The sequence below is a fragment of the Lygodium microphyllum genome, chromosome 29 (genome assembly GCF_053477565.2).
Source record: "Lygodium microphyllum isolate KBCC chromosome 29, Lygodium_microphyllum_v1.1.10, whole genome shotgun sequence".
NCBI lineage: Eukaryota > Viridiplantae > Streptophyta > Polypodiopsida > Schizaeales > Lygodiaceae > Lygodium > Lygodium microphyllum.
In genome coordinates this window covers 14,733,112-14,752,032 of record NC_141163.1, presented here as the reverse complement: position 1 = coordinate 14,752,032, position 18,921 = coordinate 14,733,112, and the positions used below count along the sequence as shown (strand labels likewise).

Genomic DNA, 18,921 nt, shown 5'->3' with positions numbered 1-18,921 from the left:
GGATTGGAAGAGAGAGAGACAAGTGAGATTAGCAATGCTAAAGAGACTTGGTAGCAGGTTAGAGAACATAATTTGAGTTGAGATAAAGTGCTTTTAGGTGAGGAGGAATTTAGTATGAGAGAGAGAGAGAGAGAGAGAGAGAGAGAGAGAGAGAGAGAGCCCAAAAGTTTGGTACCTTATCCCTTTCTTTGGCTCTTGACCGGTCTTTTGTGATACATGCATATCTTTGAAGTTTTACTTGGACTCTTCCCTAACTAAGATGTGCTCGCCTCTTTTGACTAAAACAATGGCAATATAATATATTTTGAAAAAATTAAAAGTACTTTAGAATTTAATTTTTTGATAAAAACCTTGATTGCATGTCCTTGCATTTTTCTTCTTTTGCTTTGTCCTTTGAAATTGAGATCAATGTTACCTCTCTCCTAGATGAGTGCTAATCCCTAAGCATGTAATATCATGGATGGTCATGAAGTATTTGTCCTCTTAGAGAGGTAGTAGTTCTTGATGACATGATAAGATTATCATTGTGCTTAGCATGTGATAGTTAGAAAGGTAGTAGTAATTATTGATGATATTGTAGGATTATCTTTGTGCTCTAGTAGGTGATAACTTAAAGATATGGATGAAGATTTCATGGATACAAGGTCATTGTAGAGGATATGTGGTCATTGATCTCGCATGTTGCTCTTGAGGTCTTTAGTATAATTACAAACCGTGTGCTCTCCTTAGGGGGTGTCTATCTTACCATGCAATGCAAGGTTCTTGTACAAGTTGTAATCGCGAGATGGATCCAAGCAAGCTTGAAATGTTGTCCCATACTTGAGGACCCAGTTGGTGCAAAGTTTTATTGTGTGGTACAATTCTCAAGGTGACAAGTCATCCGAGCAAGCTTGAGATATCCTTTGTGTGTCTTGAGATTGTGTTGTGAGGCAAAGAGATAAGGGGTTAGAAATAAAGACAACAAGTCTACCAAGCATGCCTAATTTAAGGATCTGTAAGTGTAGTGAATGTGTGGTGCATCTATCTAGGTCGGAGCCTTTGCTCTCTTTTATTTCTTTCCCTTTTGTGTCTTATTCTTTAGGGAGTGGTTATAAGGTCGACCAATGCAAAGTGCCAACACACCAGTAAGGCCTTATAGGATGATCCAACCCACTCCAATGGCATCTCACTTCATGTAATTCTAATTGATCGTAACTTGACATATCCATTCAAATTGGAGCAAAATCCTCTATTAGACAAGATTCTTCTTGAAGAAGAACTATATATCGCAAGCCTACTCAAAGGCCCCTCTTTGTTGATCAACATTGTTACGTGTCTTTGCAAGCTTCTTTGTTGTCCCTTTGATTTAGATACACTTGCTCAACTCTACTATACCCCAATTTCTATGAATGGTGACTCCCCAATGATAGCATGACACCAACCTGTTTATAAATAAAACACATACCTCGTATATACAAAATAAAACACCACTATCATTTAAATATGCACTTGAAAATCCTATGTCAATAAACTCCTACTAGAAAGCTGTCCACTGGTGCTTGGGGGAGAGGGGAGATGACTAACCAAAACAAGTTAAATAATAAACCAAAAATCAAAGAAAATAAAACCATTAGGTAATTGAAGCACAGTCAAATAACTTATATTGGTATGGGCAAAAAGATCCTAATTGAATTCTCCTCGTGAGTGGATTAATGCCTTCTTTTCATATAATTCTTATGGCGATTTGCCATTGTAAATGTGATGGTCGGACTCCCACCTTCTTCAATGTGATAATTGAGGCATAGTCAAATATCTTATACTAGTATCAATTAAAAATGTCCTAATTGAATTCTTCTCTTGATTGCATTAGTTCCTTATTTTCATATAATTCTAAGGGCAATCTATTGTTGTAAATGTGTAAATAGTAGTACTCCCAACTTCTTTGATCAAAATTGTAGATAGTTGCCATCACTAACACAAATACAAGATTGTCTTTACTATTGAATAGTGTAGGGAGTATGACCTATAACTTACCATGTTGGGCAGAGGTGACCTTAAGTTTGGAGTGTTAAAAACCTTTTGGAACAATGTGGTCTACAAATCTCTATCAAAACATGTAGTGGACTTGCTCATTTGACCATATGTTTAAACTTCATTCAATACTATGAGCCCAACTCAAAAACTAACATGTTATGCTATTGGGTAAGGGAGGAAAAAAAAAAATCTCAACAATGACCCTTACACCACAACTAATAGAGTTTACACTAGGAATCAAACAAAGGGATAGAAAATACCAAATATTTGTATGAACACCCATAGTCTCACAAAAGTGGAAAAAACATGTTGAGCTAATCAATATGGACTCTTGGTTAGTGCCATTGAGGACAAAGAATTGCATGTGATAGCCCAAACCTTCCACCCCTTTTTCACATATAACAAAGCAACCTCTTCCATTATGAGAATTTCTGAGAGCCTTATGGAAGATTATTCTAATGGAGGAGACATGAATAGGAATTTAAATGTCTTGTAGTTAGAGGGAGGCCATGAGTCCATAATCAGGCCCTCGTAAAATTTGCACGTAGGACCCTAATGCAAACATCATTGAAATGAAGGTAGGAGTGATCAGCTTTGGGAGTCTCCTTGCTAGGATAATTAACATAGCATTAGGAGTCTCTATAGAAGCCCCACTTGCTCAACCTCATAAGGAATAAGATAGGAACAACCACACACATAAAAGTCAACATGACAAACGAGGGAAAAAGAAAAAGAACAAAGAGACAAGGAAAGAAGAAGACAATCTTCTAGTAAAGAGTAGAGCAGCCAGGGGAGTGAGAAGAGATGCAAAGAAGAAAGTGAGGAAAGCTCACATTCCAAGGATGCTAGTGAAGGTGGCATCCTAGAGGAACATGTAGCACTTCATGTTACTAAGAAAAGGTCTAAAAGGGACTTTAAAAAGTTTGAAGCTAAAATGAGAAAAGGAAACAAAGATTTTGAAAGAACTATTTGATAGTCCCATGAGGAGGATAAGTAGAGAAGAGATCAATCCCTTCCACAACATCTAGAGAAAATACTAGCCAAAATAGGTGAAGGTATCTCTAGCAAAGAGAAGGAGAAGGCAGTGGAGAGCCAACCACTTGCTCACTAAGAAGCCTTCCAATAGTTGGATGCACAAATTTAGAACATGCAAACCAAAATCATTGAGCTGGAGATCATGAAAACCACAAAGGATGTCATTAACACTTTGCAAAGAAAGAAGTGCCCTACAAAGTCTACCATAGGCTCATAAGTTCATAGTTTGGTGCAAGTATACTAGAGTTAGGCTTACCTATGAGAAACACAATAATAGCTTTGTTGCTAAAGTGCAACACTTTGTTGCAAACCTTAACTGCATCGATTCTCTTATTGATTCCTTCAATTTTCTCCTCCACGTTGTGTTGCAAAACCTCTACTAGAATCTCAAAAACTAGCTAAGGATTGGCCTCCAAATGAAGCTTGTAATCCTCAAAAGTGTTCAATAACTAATAGTTGAATGATGTGCCTTCTGCCTCACGCTTGCTCACACCCATTAAGCTCTTTGCAAACTCCATTGAGCTTGCTTCTTCTTGCTTACTCTTATACAAGGTGATGATAGTGGTGCTTTGCAAAGAGTAGCATGCAAAGAAGCCCCCACTACATGTGTATAGTACGAGCATGTGATTGGGATTAATTTGAGGTAATGAGGATTAATGAGTGCTAAGCACCTCAAATAAAAGACCTTCATTGATGCCACTTCTTTCACCATAATGTTAACAAGCTTTCATATTGTGTTTTTCAATAGCTTTAAATTGAGATGTATCTTGAGATGAATGTAAATATCTACAAAGTAGGGGATATACCCCATATCCCCTAATTGATGCAACCTCTTTCACCAGAATGTTAATACACTTTCATATTGTGTTTTTCAATAGCTTTAAATTGAGACGTATCTTGAGATGAAAGTAAATATTTACAAAGTAGGGGACATACCCCATATTCCCTAATTGATGCCACTTCTTTCACCAGAATGTTAACAAGCTTTCATATTGTGATATTTAACCCGTTTTTTTCAATAGCTTTAATTTGAGATGTATCGTGAGATGAAAGTAAATACTTACAAAGATGTATCTTTTGTGTGCGTGTGCGTGTGCGTGTGCATGCGTGTGCGTGTGCGTGTGCATGCATGCGTGCGTGCGTGCGTGGATGCGTGCGCGCGCGCGCGTGTGTGTGTGTGTGGCATTAAGATCTATCATATTTCATTGTAGATTAACACAAAGAAAAAAAATACTGAAGGAGGGTGTCATTTGTGTGTAGGGTAATGGTGCCAATAAGATGATTCCCCCCAAAAGCAAAACTCACCCCACCCCAATTTATTGGCACATTTGCACAAAAGATGCATCTTTTTCAACCACTTAAAGCTATGCCACAAATCTTCATGTATTATATATGTGTTGAATATGGTGAAAGCTAAGATATCCTAGATCTTGTAAAACCTAAAACATTGCATCCTTAAGCATCACTCTCTGGCCCCTCATTGTGATCTCAACTGTGTCACCTTCACATGCGTCCAAGACTTTAGTTATGGTGTGTGTAAAGCTTTTTTGTTTGATCTACATCATCTTTTCTATGGCCCTAGCTTTTCATTAGCCAATTTCCTCACATATGCTACTTATGCTAATTTGGATACTAGTTTACGGATGCTCTCTGAGCTTTACTCATCCATTTGCCCAATTTCCCTCTTGGCTTGTTCTATGACTTTGTTTTGCCATTTGATCAATGTATTGAGCATTTTGCTACATCTTGGCCCGTTTTGCTCTTCATTTTTCTTCATTAGCCAATCTACTTCCTCTTTGAGTTGGTCTTGGGTTTGTATGGCCCTTCTGAGCCTGTCTTCAAGTTTCTTGAGTTTTTACTTTTCTTGTTTTATAAGCTCCTTATATTTCCTTCATTTTTCTAGTCATTGAGCTTGCTTGCTCAACTCTTCCTCTAAGTGAGCCTTTGCCTTCAAGGCAATTGTGTATTGTTCTTCTAATTGTGTTCTATTATCATTTTCTATATTGTGCTGCTCATGGGCTTCTATATGCTTCTTATCATTGAATTCCTTTTCCTTCAAGGTGGCCAACTCCTTCCAATGATTATATGTTTCCATGAAGGTCTACTTTTGGTAAGTTGCAAAGGCTTCCTTCTCCTTATCCAACCAAGGCTAACATTATGATCTTCCTCCTCATAATTTTAGTCCCTTTGTTCCTCCAATTCTTTTAGAAAGTCATCAAATTCTTACACTAATTCTTGGGTGAGGAGTGGTAGTGAGGTAGAAGATGAGAGTGAAGTAATGGTGGAATGGAAAGTCAATGCTATAAAGAGAGGGGGTGCTCTTTACCACTACTGTAATGCTTATTACTAGGAGATCCGAGGCTGGATCTTAGCTATTTTTGGCTTCTTGGTCAAGTAGAATGTAGTTTGTGCTTTATTGTGGCAATGCCCTATGTTTCCAAAGTTGTAAGTTTGGTGTATCTACTAACCACTTCTACTACACAAAATGTCTAGACATGTAGGAACCATAGTGTACATCAAGCTAACAACTGCGAATTCATAAGAAACATCTAAATTAGGGCTATCCTCTTGGCTAAGTTTGAAATACTGAGGCAATGAAAAGTAATAGCCTTTTCCTCTCCATATTGAAGCATTCTAGTACTTTTTCAATGTACTCCTTTTGAGACAAATAGAGCATCTTCATATATCTATCTCGCATAAGGTGCATGCCAAGCCAACATTCCCCAAGTCCTTCATGTCAAAGGTTTCATACAGCCTTTTCTTCAATGCATTCACGTCCCAGGACTAAATTTCTAGAAATTAGCATGTCATCCACTTATAGAATCAAAATCATAAAGATACCAACCATAGCCTTTTGTATGTATAAACAATAATTTGTCTCACTCATAATGTATCCTTGAGACCTCATGAAGGATCAAACTTATGAAACCACTCCTCGGGAGCTTGTTTCAAACCATACAAGCTATGGAGCTTGCACACACCAACTATTCTTTATCTTCCACAACAAAGCCCTGTGGATATTACATATAGATATCATCATGCAAATCTCCATGCAAGAAAGTTGTATTAACATTCGTCTGCACAAGCTCCATATCTTCCTTGGTAACCAATGCAAGTACCATATGAAGGGTGGTCACCATGACTATTGGTGAGAATATATCATCAAAGTCAATCCCCTTCTCTTATTGGAATCTTGCCTTATGCTTAGGTAATGCATCAAATGAAGGCAATTTCAACTTATAGACCCATTTGCATGGTAGCATGTGCTTGCCCTTAGGCAAAGGAACTAACTCCCAAGTAGCATTCTTTACCGAAGTATCCATCTTTAATTGCATAGTCGCCATCCACTTATGATTGTCGTCCCTAATCATAGAACCATCCTAACAAGAAGGCTCATCATAATAAAACAACAATGACATAGTCTAGAGACAATAGGTATCTCTCTTGTGGTGACATAGTCTAGAGATTGTAGGCATCTATGTTGTGATCTAGAAGCTCTTATAAAGAATCTTAAAACTAGCTCAACCTAAGCCCTTAGTTGTCTCGAAATTGTGTATCAATCTCAATGTTAGGTTGCCTACTTACTTGCGATGCCCCCATCTCAACATTAGTTGGATGTACAAGCCCCACATATTGTAAAATAGGTAGTATATTCTGCCCATGTGATCGCTATCCATTCTTTGGAAACATTACCGTATGTATCTAAAATGTATTAAGGGGTTGCTTATGCATTTTGTCTTAACTAAAGATAATATCACGGTTGTGTATTACCTTCTTAGATTTAGGATTGCAAAGATGATAACCCATCTCACATGAATCACCGTATACAAAAAGATGCACTTCTTGGATTTAGGATCAAGCTTGTTTCACTTGTCCCTTGAAATATGCATGTACATGTCATAGCCAAACAAGTGTAAGTGATCATAGGAAGGTATCTTGCTAGACTACTTCCCCTCTAGAATATTTCCTTCCAATGGCTTGCTAGGAGACCTATTTATCAAGTGAATACCTATCCTAATAGATTCAATCCAAAAACCATGTGTGTGAGACCCACATTAGATAGCATATGATGGGACAATGTCTTGAATAGTTTTATTCATTTTCTTAGTCACCCCATAACTCTCTTTTAATGCCATGCATATCACAAGAGTTTTGAAAAGCATGAGAGGCTCCACCATTATTAACTTGCAAGCATTTCAAATTCTTTCTTGATTAATTCTCAACATAAGCAAACAACTTTTAGACGATATGCAAGATATTGCTCTTCTTATGAGTATGAGAAATCCACACCTTCTCATACAAGACTTTTGTTTGTTTACCAAACATACAATGCTCACAAGTTTGAAGATCAAAATAGTTAACTGACAATAAGTACTACAAACATGAAAGATGTTTCATTCCAACAATAGACATGTGGGGTAAATGGTGACACCAAAGTTATACGGATGGTTTTTTTGTGACAATATGACCTTATCTTTCACATTACATACATGCAAAGAATAGAATGTGCCACATTTTGGCCCTTTAGCAACTATGAGAGACCCTTGGTATATCCTTCATGCATTATCACCAAAAGTGCTACGATAGCGATGCCATCTAGATCTCTAATGCTTGTTAGAATCTTCTTTAAGTTTGGTACACGCCATACATTTCTAAGTACAAAGGAAGAACCATTGGCCTATGACAAGTGCATGTCTATAACACCAACCATGTTGGAAGCAACGTTATTGCTTGAGTAGATGTATCCCTTTAAACCATCCTCATATGCGATAAATCACTCTCTATGGGGAGTAATGTGAAATGGTGCATTAGAGTTAAGAATCTAATCATGAAACATGCAATCATCTATAGCAACCAAGAATGCTCACCCAAATGATGAGATTGTTATAGTCCTTCACTTTACAATTACAAAAATTAAGAGAAGATTCAAGAGAACATAAATTGCAAGAGAGGAGAGAAAATAGAGAATGCATGTGCGACATTAGATTGGATATGATATCACCCCATTCATGGTACTGAGCATCTATTTATGGATTTGTATTAAGCTTTTTGTGCTCAAATTTAATTGAAAAGCATCCCCTTTTTGGGGCTCTTGCTTTTTTTTATATGATTGCCTTGCTTTTGTCCTAATAATTTCTAGCTCCTATTTTACTAAACCTATTGAAAGGTGTATAATTTAAAATAATAATCAAGCCCTCTAGGCCTTGCACAATAGTTACATCCAAATAAATAAATTGTGCATATGCGCATATAATATCCTAATAAATAAATCCTATGCATTAAAATACACTTCTTTTAATATCTATTCTACATAATTTCATCTAATAATATGCTTATTAACTTATTTTTATAGTGAATTTCAAAAAATTTCATAACATAGGGATTAAAATACAACTATCCTCAATTAATAAAACAAATAAAACTATAAGGGTGACCAACCATATACAAGTGCTACCTCATGCCGCAAATCTACACTGCATCAACCAGTAAATCAAAAAAATATATATACTATCTCACATATACATTTCATATGAAAATAAGATAACCATGAATTTTCACAAAACGCTTTCCCATGGGTTTCTCATGTGGTGAATATGTACCCATTGGACATTAATGTAACTATGAGTAATAGACAACTATTAGATTATCATAAGTTAGGGTTACTGTTGTCCTTTAAATCCATTGGGATTTTTTAAGAGAATGGTTTATATATTTCATTAGATACATATGATACAAATTTTTTATTTTAACTGTAGTCTAGTCTAGTCAGAATGACTTCGGGTACTAAGATTTCTATATCTTTCTCTAATAGTGGAGGATCATCTACAAGTGAAGTTACCAGTGGGGTTCCCTTAATAAGATTCAACAAGCTAATATGAAAAGAATTATGAGTCTACCAACGAGGACAAATAACCAATCTAAATGCATTATCATTGATATTATGAATAATATCAAATGGCAACTAGTTTGATTTTTAGAAGCCTCTCAATGGATTTCAACCTTCTCTTTTCAATGTAAAACCAAACTAAATTATTTTCTTTGAATATAACAACCTTGCATTTATTATTTGCTTAGGATGCATATATCAATTATGGTCGCTTAATCTTTTCAATCATTTCTTTCAAAATTTTCCTATAGTCACTAGCTAAAGTATCAACAAGTGGAACATTAGTAGCTATAGTGGTCATAGGAATACATAATTTCTTTCCATAACTTCAAAAGATGCTGGACTAGTAGTAGAGTGTGGGGTGTTATTATACGTAAACTAAAGGATAAGTAAGTGTAGATCCCAATTGTTTGGTTAGTCTATTGTGTAGGATCTAAAAAGGTCAAGCTACTAGTACTATTTGTTACGTCAGTTTGACCATTATTTTTGGGGTGGAAAGTTGAAGTAAAGTCCATCTTAGAACCTAGATTTTTAAACAACACTATCTAAAAGTGCTCACAAAATCTACCATCATGATCCGAGAGGAGTAGTACTTTTTGAAATCTATGATGAGGAAAGCTAGTGTTGATAAAAAGTTTAGTAGCTTATGGTGTAGTTAGTGTCTTTTTACAAGGGACAAAGTAAGCTTGTTTACTGAGTCTATCCATTATAGTCCATGTGTATTGAGGGAAGACTAGTAATAAAATCCATAAAGATTTACTCCTATGGGTCATGAGGTTCATGTAAAGGCATAAGTAATCCATAAGGTTTACCATGCCGGCATTTAATCATTGACACACAATGCATTCATACATAGATTTTGCAATATCATGCTTCATTGTAGGCCAATAAAAATATTCCTTACATGTAGCTATACTAGACTGAATTTCTCTATGTTCCATGTAAGGTGGTGCATACATTTAATTCATTGTGATGTTCCTAAAAGGTACAATAACATAGATTTCTCTTTGATAATACAAGAATCCATCAATGTGTATATAATGATAAAAAATAGTAGTATTAATGTTATGAAATCTTTGCTAAACAATAGAAAAATTAGAATCTAGTGCATATGTAGGAATCATGGCATCACCTTCAATACTAAACATATGTTTCATAAATACACATTTACTATGATTAAAGCCAAGCTAATGATATGAAGAAACATGTTCACTAGGTCTATGACTCAAATTTGCATCTATAACCATATTAGCATGTCCATGTTTGTATTGAATCATTAGTTAAAATTTTGGATAAAGAGGCTCCATTTGATATGGCTGTCAAAGATCAGTGAGTTCAATAATAAGTGTTTGATGGCTTATTGATCTTTTGATAAAAACTTTAAGTTCCATAAGATAATGTTTGAAGACATCTAATGCATGCACCACAACCAATAGTTATTTGTCACAACTAATATAATTTTGTTCTAAGGGTTTAAATTTTTGGCTTTCATATGAAATAGGATGTGCTTGTTTTGCATTCAAAATTTATGTATGCCTAAACCACTACCACCAATCACTTCTAGAAGAAAGGTTGAGAAAAAACTAGCAAATTGGAGTATAGAAGCATGGGTCAAAAGATATTTCAATGTGCTATAAGATTTCTATTAATTAGGACTAAACAAAAAGAATCTAATGGCCTACATAATCTTAGGGATGGACATGTCTTTTATCGTTTTAACTTTCTTTGGGTCCACATTAACTCCTTTAAATGATACAATATATCCTGAGTACTCAATTTGATTTTGGAAAGACAAACTCTTGTTAAGATTTGCATATAAGTGATTCTTATGTAATACATCAAACATAGTTCTAAGATGCTTCTTATGTTCCTCTCTAATTTATCGAAAACAATAATATCATCAAGGAAAACAATCACAAAACATTGACAATCTAAGAATATTTGAATTATCATACATGCAAATATTGTTGCCGCATTAGTAGACTAAAAGGCATAATGATAAATTCATAATGTCCAAACTTTATCCTAAATGCAGTCTTGAACATATTAGCTGAATCCATATAAATTTGATGATATCTTGATTTGAGAAATTGTCTACCCTTAGAATAGGGTGTCAATTTTTTAGAGTCGCTTTGTTTAGTGCCATATAATCAATACATATCTTATAAGTTTTCTTTTTATTTTTAACCAAAAGGATAGGTATACCAAATGAATAAGAATCGAAACAGATCAAACCTTTATTTAACACAGTCACTTGCCTTTGTAAATCTTTTTTATGCAAAGAATTATGCCTATATGGAGCTTTGTGCAATGGAGTTATCACAGGGCAAAGCTCTATATTGTGATCTAATTCTCCACTAGATGATGAAAACTTAGGTGGACAATCATCAACAAAGCAATGTTTATATGAATCCAACAACTTTTTTTGGTGTATTAGTTTATGTAAAAGATTTAGGGGATTCAACTTTAGTCACAAACATTCATGCTTTTTGTTTTTTTCCAAAGTGCTTGTTTAGCTTATGCGTGATTAACTAGTGGAAACCATTTAATTTTGGGGTCACTAGTCACCACAAAGTTGAACTTTCAAGCACTTTAGCTCAACAACCACTCTTGAGGATTTTAATCTAGCATGTAATATCAATCACACTGCAAAGGCTAATGAAAGAACATACACATTCCACTTTAGCATATGTCATAGATGCTACTTCTAGTTTAAGATTTCATGGAAAAAACTTATTACTCAACTATTTGCATCACTATATAGAATTTGGATTAAGCTTTATTGGTTTTCTAGTTAGATATTTATACATCGAAATTCCACCAAATCATGCTCACTCTCCATTCCCCAAATTGCATTCCCTAGTGCATGATAATGTCCCATCCCTTATCGGTGGACTCTCATGTTTCTTAATTTAGTTATTTGTGTATTCTTTTACTCACATTTTGCCCAAATTATTTACTTTTAAAAATTCAATTCCATTAATTAAATTTATATATCTTTTTCCTTTTCCTTTTTGAAAGAACAATGATATGTAAGATAAACATGAGACAACCTATTTTCATAGCTCCAAAAGACCGTCTTAGATTTCGTAAACATATTTGGCACTCCATCACATATTTCACGATGCAAAATTCTATAAGAGCCTTCACAAAAACGATGCTCTATTCACTAGATTGTTAACATATGTTAGATTAATTAATATCAAAATCTCTTTTGGAACAATAATGTCAGCACTTTGTCTTTGCAATCTCTATCCTCCTTGCTTCAATAATCTCCTTCAACTCTACTTCTTTCTATGCATGTTCTTTAAAAAAAAGGTATAACTCTACCAAAAAACTCTTGCATTTATCTTATGGCCAATTAGATTGACTTATAGCACTGGAAGGTTTACTCTCATTGCTTTCACAAGCCACACATGTCCAACTTAATGGAATACCTATTGTTTGAAGTGTTTCAAGCAACACATCTATGGTAATCTCTCACATGACCATTGTAAACTCTCAAAAAAAAAAACTCAGTAATTTACCTTATCGTGTTGTAGTCTATCTACAAAAACAGTCATTGATGGTTCCATGATCCTTGTAACATGCCTCAAGCAAGCTCTACCTCATTTGACTCAATTGTTGTGCAAGCTTTGCGAAGAAGAAGAAGCAGCAAGAGCTTCTCCACATCACTCTACCTCACACTCCCCCCCTCTCACAAGCAAGAAGCAAGAAAAGAGCTCTCACACCACAGGAATGAACTTATCCATTCACTTTCTAGTTTTGAGAGATGGCCTCAATTTTTTTTAATTACCCTTCCATTGCATTAGCTTAGATCCACCTTCTCTCATCTTGCACACAATATTTTACATTTTATAATTGTTTTTCAACTTACTAGATCAAAACCCTTTGAGCTCATGCCTCACTTGAATTTTACAATTTACATGGAAGTGAGCCCAGCTTTCACTGAGATAAAAACAATTCCAAATATTTTTCTTTCTATTCACCTTCTTAGTGAGTGAATTGCTCTTAATATTAGCACTCATAAAACCACTTGTAGGTTCCAAGTTACTAATGGTAGTTCGAAAAGTATCTCAACTCTCAAGTAAGGTGACTAACAAGAACATGCCCTTCACTGAATCATGAAAGACAATCTTTTGAGATGTCAGTTGGTTGAAAATGGTGTTGAACTCATTGAGGTGATTAGATATCAAAGCCCCCTCCTCTATGCATATATTAATGAGTTTTTTCAATCAGTAAACCTGCAAGTCTATGCTTTCTTTTTCATATAGAATACTAATCTTTTTCCATACACTATATGCACTTGTTGTGTCTTTCACATTAAAATACACAGAATTTGAGAGGGTCAACATAATAGTGGAGCATGGCAACTCATCTAATTGCTCCCGCACATAAGTATCCATGTCTTCAAGCTTAATCCTCACTACATATGATCGGCTTCATCAGCCTCTTTTGGACCAACACATTGTAGATTTGCCCTTTTTAGTATAAAAAATTTGTACCATCAAGCTTTTCATATATTGAACAATGCATTCTCTGAACTTGATGAAGAAACCATAATGACAAAAGTATTTTTGCATACTAAAGCAACAAGGAATACCCAAATGCAAGCTCAAAATAGAGCAACGGATTGCAAATCACAAAGCCAAGCAATGGCTATCCAAATATCAAAGCAACATAAAACTAATGCATAAATGATATTTTAGTGCTCTCAAAGGCAAATGAATTTTCTATAAGATTTCCCAACATTTTGACTGTCTTTTGAGCACAAAAGAGTGCATCGGAAGTACATACAAATTGTCTTCATAAATCAATAATAATCTTTGCAAAATGAGCATAAAAACTAGCATGATAAATCTTTTAAGTCAACAAATCCATGGAAATTTTTGTGCAATCCTAGGCTAGCAGGAGTAATCCAAGGGCATCTAAGTGCGAGCTAGTGTCCAAATTGGAATTGTTTTGTTATGTGTAAAATTAAAAAAAAAGAACTACATAGAATTAACTCTGTAATTGATCAGATTGATAGCTCTTCATTTTGGGGTATAGAATACCTTAATCCGTTATTGTATACAAAGGTTATGGCCAAAATGCAGAAGCACTATCAAGCTACCATAATTGTCCATTACTTATGTAACATGCTCTATATTCTCTCTCTCTCTCTCTCTCTCTCTCTCTCTCTCTATTTTTCTATGTAATGGGTCCAATCTATTGGCCGAAACTATTTGCAACTCAACAATAGTGTATCCATTTATGCCTTCTTCCTTCTCAAACCATCCCTAATCCAGATAGGCAACCCATTTCCTTGCCTCCCTCCGTCCCTTTGTGTGTGTGTGTGTGTCTCTCTCTCTCTCTCTCTCTCTCTCTCTCTCTCTCTCTCTCTCTCTCTCTCTCTCTCTCTCTCTCTCTCTCTCTCTCTCTCTCTCTCTCTCTCTCTCTCTCTCTCTCTCTCTCTCTCTCTCTCTGGTTCTCCATTCTCATAGAGATGATTACAATTTATGACTCATCCACTCTTTTACAAAGTTTATTGATATAAGTGTACTTTTACTATGCTATACAAGTCTTGGAACCTCTTTGAGACATTATTGATAGTTTCGTAACTACTTTGTTTGCATGCATGGATGATACATATGTTTATATGCATGATTATTTGCAAATTTTATATATTTAACATGCATACATGTACAAGTCTACTCACAAACACACTCATGTCCACATGTGTGTACCTTGCACACACATGTGCATGCACATGTTTGACATGTTGAGTATATTTGTAAACCAAGTATACATAGTAGAACACGATAGATAAAATTCTAATGGATCTTGATATCTCTCTTACTATGAATTATCTTGGAAAATAAAAGCTTGAGATTGAGCATAAAAAAGTCATTAGGTGTGATTTGATTAATCAATTTTGAAAGCTCTATAAAAAAACTCATCATTATCCTAGCTTATTTAGAGCTTGAATGCATTGCTATTTAAATTTTCCATTTCTAGTTTTTTCACATTCGTTTAGCCTCTCAATGTAGCCTCTACTCTTTCTTACCTTGGCAGGCCCTTGTGATTACACCACCTTATTTAAGTTGAAGGTTAGTTTCTCTCTCTCTCTCTCTCTCTCTCTATCTTATCAATGATTGTATTCCTACTATCACTGCAATTGCCCATCATTGCTTTCTGACAGAGCCATAGCCACCTGTTATGGTTGCCCTTCTACTAGAGAGAGAGAGAGAGAGAGAGAGAGAGAGAGAGATCTACCTTGTTTTGGAAGAAAGAGAGATGGGAGACGGAGAGACAAAGAAAACGAATCTTTGACAAAGGCATTTAAGATGATAAACTGTAATCTTTAGGAGAAATTTTTACTTTAGGTTTGGAAGTTTTTGTCAAGTTTAGAATCATTTTGGTGATTTGATTATTGTCGAAACCATAGCCAAAATAATAATATAGTATAGATGTAGATATCGATTATGGTCATATGAACGCCCATTTATATGCTGGCTGGCAGTGTAGGCAAGGATTAGGCGTCCATTCCATTGGGGAAACCACCAAGGAGGGCCTTGCAAAGAGGCCTTAGCAAGATTGGGACAAGAGCCTAAAGAATTTCCCTGGTGCTACCAACATCTTCTACATGAATAGATAAGGCTCGGCAGCAAAACGGAGCGTATGATCATGTCTATGGCTATGGCTGCTCCGGCCTCCGTTGCCTCACCTCCTTCGTCCTGCTCTCCTTCATTTCTTCCGAGCAAGGACTTTGCACCTCCTTCCAATCGCCTCGCGCAGGTGGCCGTCTATCCGTCTGCCTTGAGAACAAGATGTCCTTTGCGAGTGCGAGCCTCTTCAGCGGCCGCTGTTTCTGCCCCCCCAGTGGATGTGGAAGCCAGTGGCATGTCCAGGCTCAAGACCATTTACGTCAACTCGGTTGCTCCAGCTCTAAAGGAGGAGTTCAAGTACACAAACCTTCTCGAGGTACATCACAATGCCTCTTCCATCTTATACTGTTTTCTGTGAAGAAAACGTACAAGATTACAAGTCTTGTCGTGGGATATTTGCCAGTCTTCCCCACGGCTTTGAGTTTCACTTGTTAATTGCTTCAGATTCCCAAGGTGGAGAAAATAGTTGTGAATTGTGGCATCGGAGAAGCCTCACAAAATGCTAAGATCCTTGAAACTGCCATAAAGGACATATCCACAGTGACAGGACAGCGACCTGTCATCACCAGGGCCAAGAAAGCCATAGCAGGTTTCAAGATCCGGCAGGGCATGCCTGTTGGCTTATCTGTGACGCTACGAGGGGAGGTATGACTAAGTTACACATGATCTGTCATAAAAAATGAGGAATTCGTCAAATCGATTTTAACATGTTGTTGAGGAAATTAGTACTTCTAACTGACTTTTTGAATGCTCCTTTAGATGCTATCACATGCAGAACAAATATACATCAAATATAGATTGCTATTTGCAGTTATAGTCATAAACTTGAATAGTGATATGTGAGGTTGTTCAAGAGATTTGCACCAATTAGCCTTAAGCAGTGCAGAATTGGAAAAGACTGCCAATGAACGGGTTATCCAGACAAAGTGAGACTAATCTGCAAGAATGTGAATCAATTGCCATCGGGAAAAGATGGCTCAAGACACACATATCAAAGGAGGGGGAGGGAAAGAGGAGGGGAGAAGGTAAATGGAGTGGACTGGGGTAGGGTGGTAAAGGAGGAGATGATGGGAGGGAAGGTTGGGGGCATTAGTGCAAGGGAAGGATGGGAGGGACCAGGTGACGTAAGAAAGGCTTTGGGGTGAAGGGAAGGGAGGAAGGAGGGAATATAAGGTTTTGGGGAGGGAGCCTGGAGAGAGTTGAGGGAGAAGGCAAAAGGCTGGAGAAAGAGGAAAGGAAGGGGAAGGCTGTAATAATGCTAGAAAGAATGATCAAGGCTACTGGTTGGAGATACAGCCAAGCATCTTGTGAGTTGACATGAGTCTCACTCCATAGATGCAGGATAAGAGAGCAACAATTTTGCTCGTGATCAGCTGAGAGCTCCCTCAACACTTTATACTCACTCTGCTAGATGAGTATGTAAGAGCCTCTTAAACATGGTGTTGTATAGGCTGGTGGAGTTGGTGTTTTTAGGCGGTTGTGAATTATAAAATACTATCTCAAGATTTATCGAGTTGTGCATACAAAGGGTGTTATAGTTGTAGCACAAGAAAAATGTGTACTCTAAGTACAAGAACTGGGACCAAGCAGATACAAACAGAGACACATACTGACTTCACAAAAGAGTGGTCTGAGATTTGCATCTGAAGTATTGGAAGACTGCTAACTGGTTAGAGAATTCCTCAATACATTCCTCAGCTACAGTAAGTACTATGAATCGAGAGGATTTTGTAAATAGGCCTGACTACCCTTGAGCTTTGGGATGAACCTGAGATTTGTAGCTTTCTGTAAAAACGTGGACAAGAAACACAGCATAATACTCTATGATAGATTATCATGTTGTGGACTATTATGAGTGTAAAGTTAAGCGAAAGCACAGGGCTTTTGTGCCTTGCTGAAGTGTACATGGACTGAAAATCCAGAGCGTCTAAGATGGGTTTGAGGTACTGTTAATAAAACTGAGTCACAAACACCATTTTGTACTTTGAAGTATCATTTGGAAGAGTACAATAGGTTGTGCCAGCTAAGGTTCATACCATACGATAAGGAAATTATTCTCTTCATAGTTTTCTTTATTAACAGTATGCACAGGGTTGTCCATTTTGACTTGCAGACTTGTGAATGGGATTATTTTCAAAATTGCATTGTGTATGAATAATGGATACACTGACTGATTAACTACTGTAGCTACTGTAAGCCAGATTGATTTGCATATAGGTCAAATTTGCCTGAAACATCTTTTAGCCAGGTTTACACATACAACTCATTTTTCTATACAAGTGTGCTTTCAGACTAGAAGATTTTAGAGCAGTTGCCTTTTGTGTAGAGCTGCTGAATCCCAAGCCAGAAAGTTCTCAAAGCAGTTTGTTTTTGCACCTAAAACGGCTGCATTCTCCCCAACAAATTTTGACAGCTGTGTTTTCCTTGATAACAACCTTGCAAAATTTGCACTTTAGGAGCACTGAGCAGCCACAATTTTGCAGTCCAGCAGTCCTAATCAGTGAAGAATAAAAAAGTGTTTGGAGCCAAGGTGCAAGCTAGCATGCTGTGCTTTGCTTACCTAGCCCATTACCATTTAAAAAAAGATAAATAGAGGGTGTAAAATGTCTTTCTTTTGTCACTTATGTCTATAATTTGAGAAGACATGAGCAACTTGAATTTACCTTTCATATCTGCACGCATCACTCTAGGGGGGTTTTCACCCTTGGGCGCGCCCTTTAGGACCTTTTTTCCTTGGCCGGACGATGTCTCCATGATGGAGTTTCATCCTTCCATCCACACCCTTTCCCGTTTGGGGTTTTTATGGCTTGGGAATGCTACTTAGCCATTAGCGAGTGTGGATCAGTTGGTACCATAGTTTGCCTCTGTGGCATCATGTAGTGGGCCTTCTCGTGACCTACCCACCTCCACAATCTCCTTCTTATCCATCTTATTTTACTTATCCCACACCTCATGGTTCTCTCTCTTATTCAACCAAACATTCCTTCATTGAAAAGACTCGTTTTGACGGGTTGAACTTTACCATTTGGCCGAACTTGATGAGACATGTCTTTGACTCATAGAACCTGTGGGATCTTGTGGAGGGGTTGGAACCCCAACTTGATCTCGCTCTTGTTCCATGTGAGGTTATTTGCCTATGGAAGGCTAGGAATGCCTTTGCTATTGTTCGAGCTAATGCAAGGTCTATTACTTGAATTTCATTCACAACTTTAGTATTTTGACTTAGCATCTGATCGGAGAGGTATGGATTGTGCGATGAAGGTTGGAAATGGGCCTTGGATGGGTATAGACAAGGTTGGGCAGCCTTGCCTAAGATATCCTTCGTAAACGGGGTGTGCA

At 36.7% G+C, this 18,921-nt stretch overlaps 1 protein-coding gene across 1 annotated transcript in view; it reads left to right on the top strand.

Moving 5' to 3' along the window:
• Positions 1 to 15,485: 15,485 nt before the first annotated feature.
• LOC148010402 (uncharacterized) overlaps positions 15,486 to 18,921 on the top strand; it is a 43,322-nt gene continuing 39,886 nt past the window's right edge. The window contains exons 1-2 of the mRNA XM_087671292.1: positions 15,486 to 15,898; positions 16,027 to 16,227. Of these exons, the coding sequence (XP_087527418.1) occupies positions 15,596 to 15,898; positions 16,027 to 16,227 (504 nt within the window). The 5' untranslated portion in view covers positions 15,486 to 15,595. The remainder of the gene's footprint in view (positions 15,899 to 16,026; positions 16,228 to 18,921) is intronic.